At 42.3% G+C, this 9215-nt stretch overlaps 1 protein-coding gene across 1 annotated transcript in view; it reads right to left on the reverse strand.

Annotated features, from left to right (window-relative positions):
* LOC115542678 (protein mono-ADP-ribosyltransferase PARP12) overlaps window positions 1–8886 on the reverse strand; it is a 43778-nt gene extending 34892 nt beyond the window's left edge. Inside the window, exons 1-2 of the mRNA XM_030355044.1 lie at window positions 8780–8886; window positions 6343–6511 (exon numbers count right to left, since the gene is read on the reverse strand). Coding sequence (XP_030210904.1) covers window positions 6343–6477 — 135 coding nt within the window. The 5' untranslated portion in view covers window positions 6478–6511; window positions 8780–8886. The remainder of the gene's footprint in view (window positions 1–6342; window positions 6512–8779) is intronic.
* Between the last annotated feature and the right edge of the window lie 329 nt (window positions 8887–9215).

Here is a 9215-nt window from a genome sequence, read left to right on the forward strand (position 1 = left end):
GGAGCGGACCGTCAAGGCGTTCCCGGTGTAGCTGTGGGAGTAGCTGGCATCCCGGGCAAAGTAACTGCCTGGGGTTGGGGAGAGAGACGAGGAAAGGAAGGGGGGGGGGGGGGGGGGGGAGAGGAAGAGACAGAGGAGAGGAGAGAAGGGGAGAAACGGAGGAGAGACGACAGAGGTGGAGATAGAGGAGAAGGAAGCGGAGAGGAGGAGGAAGATTGGCAAGATAAAAAAGTGTTGCTTTATCTCCAGATAATTAATTTGATGTGTTTTAAAACATAAACCATCATTCTGTCAAATACATGCAGAAAATACCAACAACAAAACAATACAATACATCTTATCCAAAAAGTTTGACCCATTTCTGATACGAGTATATCGGCACATTTATGCTTTTTTTGTGCAACCCTTGGTTATCCAAGCCGAGCCAACATGTCAGTTTTTAAAGTGGCAGTCTGTAGGACCTAGTGGCATCTAGAGGTGAGGTTGCAGATTGCAAACAACAGAATATTTCCCCTGCCTCACCTTTCCCTTTCAAAGACATAGGACGGTAGTTAAGGCAGCCTGTACTGGCCTGTGATGTGCCTGTAGGTTCTGACCAGCTTTAGATCATAGTTTGATAGTGTAAGTATGATCGCGAATATGATATAAAATTTTAAACTCTAAAACCTAAGTTCTAAATTCTGGAGCAGTTTGTCCGTCCTAGGATACTGTAGAAGCATGGTATCCTCCACGGCATGAAAAAAAAAAACACCGAAAAATTGTTCTGTGCTAAATGATAACTAAAACACACTTATGAATATAGAATCTCTGCCGTCTCTTCTGCTCGATGCCCCTCATCATACACACTGCACCTTTAAGTCCTGCAGCGGTGTTTTAGCGCTTAGCTTACCCTTGCCGTAGGCAGTCCCGTGGGTTCCGCAAATCCTCCAGTCAAAGTTCGAAGAGCAGATGGCGTCGATGAACTTGGAGTCTGTGCCGTGGAACAGTTTCCTCTCGGCCCCAGAATGCCCGCCATTCCTCGTCTTCATTTGTTCACTTTGCCTTTAAAAAAAACAGATTTTTACAGTTTATCGTTATAAGCGTTGTTACAAAAATATTATTTTTTTATAACGTTATAAAACGTTTTATAAAATAACGTTTTTATAACAAATAACGTTATAAAGATAAGATAACATTATAACGTAAGATAAGAAGAAAGATAAGGCTTACAATGATAAAAATTGTTGTTTAATGATAATGATAAGAAAACGTATTTTTAAAAACTGTAATTTTAATGATTCAGAAAAAATCTTGTTTTGTGTCTAACACCGCGCTGTGTTTGATTTCCCTCCAGTCTGCCATTTTATGGCTTTTCAAACCGAGCGACGTACAACTCAAAGTGGTCCCAGAGACTCTTGTTCTGAATCCTCTCGATCTTCACGATGTCAAATTTGGTCATCGTCTGACGAAACAGCGTCTCCACCTCCTTGTATTCTTCAGATGAATCTTGCAGCAGTACTTTCTAGCAGAGATAGAGGAGAGAGCTCTTAATTTACCTTTGAGAACAGTTACAACAACCCAAAGGTGTATGTCATGAGACTCATCTTTTTAAATAATGTTTATTCATCTTTTTAAATACACCAGGATGTCATCACCAAAACTGGATACAAATCTGAATAAGGTTAACATCATCCCTCTAATAATTAATATAATATTTGTAAAAGCATAGCATAGGGCATTTATGATTTCAACATAACAGTAAATGTAGGTAATGTTGTTGCATGTAACCCTTCTTACACTATAATAAGGATTATTATTACCTTGTGTCCAGTCACAGGAACCTGGGTCTTGTCCCAATGTCCGGGAAAAGCTTGGACATTTGGTGGAACATTTGGAGGCCTTCTACTGAAATAAAAAAGTAACAATAACTAGGGATGCCCGATGCCACTTTTTCACTTCTGATACCGATACTGATTCCGCACATTTAGCTAGTAAGTAAACAATGCAAACATGCCCACATTTAAAATAAATTAAATTGTTGGAAAAAGAAGAGTTAAACAAATAGGTTAAATGGTTAAAGTTTGAATACATTTGAGATAATATATAGAATAGCTAAGCTGTTAAAGCTTATAGTTTGAAATGGTTGAATGTGTGCGCTTCTGCATGCATGTGTGTCATCACTTGTAGTTACCAGGAAGTATTATTAACGTTATTCTTTCACATCTAGTTAATCGCGATAAGCTCACAAAAAGATAAGGCTTGTACGGGTGGACTCCTTGGAGTCTCTTTCACATGGTTTATCGTTTGTGTAGATACCATGACGTGAAAAATATTAAAGACGAAGGTAGCGGCTACGTTAGCCGTTAGCTTCTACTAAGGTACATCGGATAAGTAAGTAGCAGCAAGCCTCTAACCATAAATGGGGGTCCCCACACCCGAATACCCGATATATAATAATCATATTTCCACTCGATTAATCATTTTAATACATTGGACGTCCGAAACGTCCGAAGTGGTTCGCTAATGCGACAACAGCTGTTTTCGCTCTTGCCCAAGCTTGAGCGTCTGATGTGACACGCGTGACTGCGCTCGGCAACAGCCGAGGTGAGCCCTGCAACAGCCATTCTGTTTCTTCATTACGGTTGAATTACTTCTAATTCAACCGTAAAGTAATTCAACCGTTCTGCTCTTGCGCCTAATTGTGATTATTGTTGTTATCACGAGAAACGCTGCGCGGATCGGATCATATTTATTTCTCCCCTCCGATATCCGGGACATCCCTAATAATAACTTCACCTGAAACGCAATAGAAAGGACCCGTTCTTTGTCTATTCTATGGGCAGCGGTCCAAAGTGCCCGATGCAAAAGTAGGCTGTGTCTCTCTGAAATATGAGGGTCAAGGAACTTAGGACACAGGTGTGACCGCAGGTATTTCAATACAAAGTCGCCTTACTTGTGCACGCTTTCTGAGGTTGTACAATTGCATGTACATGGACATTTTCATACAGATTTTTTTTACATTTCCCAAAGCTTCCTGGTCATAAAGCAGGAAAAGTGATATTGATAGGATTCATCAGCGTTGGGCCTGGCTATGCTTTTTTTTATATTGTCTTGTGCAGTTGTTCTCATGTGGGGGTACCAGTATACCCATAGGTGTACTTTGGAGTAGGGGTACTCAGAAAATCTTAAAGGAGACACATTATGGTGTTTTCCCAACAAGTAACCTATGAGTTCCAGAAAAAAAAATCTTGCCTACCGCTATGCTCCTCTGTTTCAGTCCCAATGCAAATGAGCTGCTGCCCATTGACCAATGAGCTGTCAGAGTGAACCACAGCATGGAGGAGAAGTGATTGTTGCTGTTTGCGGACTCCCGGAGCTCTTTATCTATATAATACAATATAATATAATATAATATAATATAATATAATATAATAATTAGTGCTGTCAAGCGATTAAAATATTTAAACACATTAATGACATAGTTAGCTCACGATTAATCACACATTTTTTTCTATGCTAAATATCCCTTGATTTCTTTGTCCCATTAATTCTTCTCATTTTAATGCTCTTATCAACATAGAGAAGTGCATCGGCTTGCCTTGTGCAAATGTTTTTTTATTGATAACAACATTGGCATATACTGATCAAAACAGGACGATACAAAAAAAAAAAGCCTATAGTGCAATTCAACGATAAACATACAAAGACACTGCTTCGAACACAGCAGTCAGGCTACTGCTTCTTTGTTTTGAGCCCAAAAAAAAAAAAAGAATTATAATAACTGCCCTGCAGCTCCGGCGGAGGAGCTTCGGCGGCAGTCCGGCACAGCTCCACCGCTCCCTGCCCAGCAGTCACATGGCAAACTGACAAATTGGACATCTTTTTTTTGCATCGAATATCCTGCTTCTGAAATGCGAAAATCTCCGCCCAGCGCTCGTCCGCTGCTCCACAAAATCGTAGCTGTGCTCTGATTGGAGGGGGGTCGGGAAGTGCGAGGTAACATTCCAATGTACCCCCTTCCTACGTAAGAAGGGGGCACCAGAGAACCAAAACAATACCCCAAATCCCTGGAAAAGTGTTGTTTTCATAATATGTCCCCTTTAAAGTTAACTATCTTTTGTTTTCACCCTGAGCATCTTTAAATTCTGAAAGCTAGACAATAGAAAATCGAGAAAATGGACAAGTGTTTGAAACGTGACCCTTGTAACGTTCATGTTTACACTGCCAAACAGAACGCACACATATTTTTCATGTTCCATTTTATTGGTGCAGCGGGACCAAGACGTTTAACTTCTCTAAAAGCCAACAGAGAGGCAGTCTGTCCTCCAGGTGGAACTCACCTTGTCCTGATGTCCTGCACGTCAGCGGAGGACAGGAAGCGAGGCCGTCGCCTCACCAGCCTCTTGGTGCCGTATCTCTTATTGGTCTGAATCATGTCTGCAAAATGCAAAGGAATACAAATCTTATGATGCTACGTTCATGCAGCAGAGGCTGTTTGGAGTGACTCACAGAGAGTTCACATAACAGATCATTAATAAAGGGTTGACTTGTTACCGGATGGTTGCTAGTTCGATCCCTTGCTCTTCCCAGCTGAGTGTTGAGGCGTCCATGAGCAAGACACCTCACCCTAACCTCTCGTGACGATGTTGTGTGGTTGTATGTCGCTTACTCCCTTTAAATGAAAGCATATGCTAAATGCCCTAAGTGTTAATGTAAAGAGCTTCGGGTTTGAACCAGCAACCTTTTTTGCCCAGGGGTTGGAACTCCCTGGCCCCGACGTCACCATCCCTCCCCCTTCGTATGACAAACGATACCAGCTCACGGGGTGTACACATATGGGTGGGTCGGGGGTGGGGGGGGTAACGGTGGCCTCACCCTGGAGGCTGAGTGTGTAGGTCTGGGACCCTGCGGTGAACTCCACCACCTTCTGGGGGTTGTTCTGGAACTTCTGCTCCAGCTCTGTGCTGCTGTTGGTCTGGAGCGAGCGAGCGGGTGAATGAACACACACACACACACACACACACACACACACACACACACACACACACACACACACACACACACACACACACACACACACACACACACACACACACACACCCTAATGTTTTTAAACACATGTGGTTAGTAATGCTATCGTTGGTTAAGACTTTCTTATAATTTTCTGTTCAAATAAGTTCTTTGAATAAAGTATTTAAGCACAATTGATGGCATATTTTCACTCTCACGCCAATTATCCACCCTGCCCCCTAGGGATGGGAATTGATAAGAATTTCACGATTCCGATTCTGCTTATCGATCCGATTCCTTATCGATTCTCTTATCGATTCTCATTGGGTGAGAAAATAAGTACAAAAGTGTTTGTTTGTATTAAATCTCTTTAATATCTGATCAGAAGTGCGTCTAGTATTAGGAAATTGTACATTTTCAAATCAATTGGTCTAGACAAATAAATATATGTCTGGCTTTTTTAATCCAAATGCCATCATTATGTGCCATATAACTAAAAACACAGACTGTAAACATTCAAGTAAGAGCTTGTGCCTTTTGGAATGCTAACAGTGCTCATTTGCATTCAACTTATAACAAAATTCAACTGATAATCACAAAATGAAGTATTGATTGGACAGAGATTTATTAGATGGGTCTACCTAATAAACCGTTGGAACACACAAGCCCGGAAACCATAGCAACGCCGGTAGCAAACCCCGAGAAGCCCAATCCCTATGAGAGCTCCTCACGCTACAGCCATCCGGAGGCGCACAGAGCTGTTGGCCATGATATTATATATACAATTATATTATATTATAGCTCCGGGAGTTGCAAACTGCAACAATCACTTTCTCCTCCATGCTGCAGTTCACCCCGGACTGCACTGCAATGAGTTTGACGGTTGAACGCTGATTGGCTGTTACGTTAGATATGTCACTCAGTTGTCACGCTGTTGAACGCTGATTGGCTGTCATCACGACAAAAACTTGTCGCAGGTTTTATCTTGCGAAAAATTCGCCCGATACGAGTCTCTACGTTCACTTTGTATGGGATCTTGACGCATCGTTTGGTTTGAACGCACAATGCGCTTCTTCCTCGGCGGCGCCATGTTTACTGCGTTCTGAACAGCGTGTGTGTTACGTCATGACGCATTTGCCGCGACCGGAACCGATAAGCGGAATCGTTAGGCAGGCTTGTTAATGATTCCAAGGAATCGGTTTACTCGGCACCGGTTCTGAACAAGAACCGGTTCTCGATTCCCATCCCTACTGCCCCCCCTAGCAGGTACTCTGAACTTAACGTTTACAAACCACAAACTAACTATCAGCTGGATTATTACATTGCGCCGCTTTGTAATGGTCCTGAACTCACTGGTGAATCGTACTGGTTCCAGTTCCCATGCTCATCCTCCCAGTACCAGAGCCACTCGGTGGTGAGCAGGAAGGTGGGCTGGAGGACTGAGGAGGCGGAGGAGAGACGCCTGACCTTCTGGAGTCCACGCGTCATTGTGCCAAAGCACACCGCTTCTACATCCACCGTGCTGTAGGAAACATCACACACCGTTGACCCTCAGTATGTGGGCTTAGAGATCACAGCTGCAGCATAGAAACACAACCACTCATTTGCTCAACCAATTAAATTATGAAAAATAGACAGGATTTAGGGGACAATAGAAAACAGAGCAAACAGGTTTCAAGCTGGGATCAAACAGAGTTGGTTTATAGTAGGCTAATTTAAAGATCCCATGGCATACTAATTCATGAATGCTTTTATATAGCTGTTAGTGGGCCACTAATACAGTACTTGAAGACGTTCAAGAAATTCAGCCTTGGTGCCGAATAACAGCCACTACGGGCCAGTCCCACAATGAGCTTTCCACAAACATACCGTTTATTAGAGGCAGGTCAAGATGGAGGTTGGGGATGTGGCCCTGAGCAGCTTGCGACCACGGTACCATGCGCACGTGTTTACAGTGGATGCATCACAATGGTGAGGCGTACACAGCTTTCGGCCGTGTTCTGTAAATATTCTAGAATACTCTGGTTGCTCCGGCAGGAGTCCTGGAGCTCTATGTACATAATATCATATCATACATAGATATTTATAGCATTTAATATATATTATCCCGGCCTAAAGCTGTGCGTCTCCAGACTAGGGCCCGACCGATTTATCGGCCTGCCGATTTAATCGGCCGATTATAGCCTTTTTGAAAATAATCGGCATCGGCCAAAAAGACGCCGATTACAACCGATTATTATTATTTTTTATTTATTTTTTTATTATTATTTTTTTTTAAATGTTATTGCGCTTAGTATCCTGCAGATTGCGCTCCTACTCGCCTTGCTAACTAACAACTTTAGCTGGAGTAAAAAAGAGGAGATTGAATTTTACCGTACAACATGAAAGCACGCTCGCTCAGGCAGCTGCGCGCTCACCTCACCAATGTACACAAGACGCGTTGTTTGAGCATGTTGTGCCTGTTTTTCTTTAGGTCCCAGGCCATGTTAATTTGTTATACTGTAGACTCTAACGGTGAGACCATACTGCTCAGCACGCACGTGTTAGTCACTGCTCACGAGCGCAGCACATTGGGAGTTAGTTATTTATTTTACATTTTACATTACACTCATTTTTGACTGTAAATGTATTCTAAAACACTCAAAGGTTCTGCATTCCATTCACATATTCGTGAAAAGTGTTTAAAGTATATTGAAGGTATCAAAAACTACGTTTTATATGCTTTTTTTTTTTTTTTTTGTTAATCGGACGATTAAATCGTAATCGTAATTTTTCTCTGAAAATAATCGGCATCGGCACTCAAAAATCAATATCGGTCGGGCCCTACTCCAGACGATAGTATGAATCTCAAACGACTGCGATGGTTCTTCCACTTCCACATCAATCTGAAGTATACTTAACCGCAACATGGAGGAGAAAGGGATTGCTGTCCGCGATTGTGGTGATGCCTCGGCAGCAGACAGCGGGGCTCCGGCGGTAGACAAACACGGGCAACAATCCCTTTCTCCTCCATGTCGCGGTTCATGTACTTCAGAGAGTCAAAGCCAAAGTGTCTTTCCCCAGAATCCTTCTCAACCATGGCTGAGATAACCCCCACTACGAGTCTCGTTGTGGAAATACCAGAGACGTCAGAGAACCTGACGTGTTGTGCGCCATAACACCAACACTAGAACGGTTATCAAACTAACAAAGAAGTGTTAAAAAATTGTGTTACAGTGTATGTATTCACACAGACACACACTTTTTGCAAAGTCGCAGCTCATTGGGGGGCCAAATTCTCTTGGCAGGCAAGTGAGAGAAAGGGGAGGTCACTTGGCCCCTTATGACGACACATAGGGCCAAATTAGAAAACGGAGCGTCTGAGCTTTCATTTTTCCAAGGCGGAGCAGGATACTTAGTGCTCATTTTACACTTAACGTCCTTTTTTGCCACTGGGGGACCATAGGCAGACTAGGATAACTCATATTAATGTTAAAGTGATGTGATTAAAGTGATAATGATAAAGTGAAATTATCATGCCATGGGGGTTTTAAACTAAAAGGATTTCAAACTGGGAGTAAACGGAGTAGGCTAATTCAAACAAAAAGGGTTTCAAACCGGTATTAAACCGAGTAGGGTAGTTTAAACACAAAGGGTTTCAAACTTGGATTTAACAGACTAGACTAATTTAAATTCAAATTCTGATTAAACGGAGTAGGCTAATTAAACAAAAGTATTTTGACTTGTAACAACTAGAGCCTCCTCGTCCTATCAGCACCTTCAATCCTATACGTTGTCGTGTGTTGCATACCTGTATGCTTTTTTGGGGTTACAGTAATCCTCTTCTATCTTCTCTGAGCCATCCAGCAGCGTCCACTGATGGCCCTCCAGAACTTCCCAGCTGTAAGGCAGCCTATAATGGGCTCCAAAACACTTTTCTGAGGAAGACAGAGAGGAAAAATGTATTATGTTTCAGTGATTTATGAGGCTAACGCAACAGTTAATCTCCGGTGCTCTGGTGACATCAGGTTTGAACACTGTTTTCTCTACAATTGGTTTTAAAATACGATTCAGTAGTTTGAACTCACCTATGGGGTAGATACAGTTGCCTTCAAGGAAGAATAAGCAAATTTCGATTTTATCTGAAAGACAAAACAAACATGAACAACTGTTTTCAGACCCATGGACGAGCACTTCCATGTAAGGTTTTAAATGGGTTAAAGATGTTCTGCAGTCCTCCAGGCAAC

This window comes from Gadus morhua, chromosome 4 (assembly GCF_902167405.1).
Source record: "Gadus morhua chromosome 4, gadMor3.0, whole genome shotgun sequence".
Lineage (NCBI taxonomy): Eukaryota > Metazoa > Chordata > Actinopteri > Gadiformes > Gadidae > Gadus > Gadus morhua.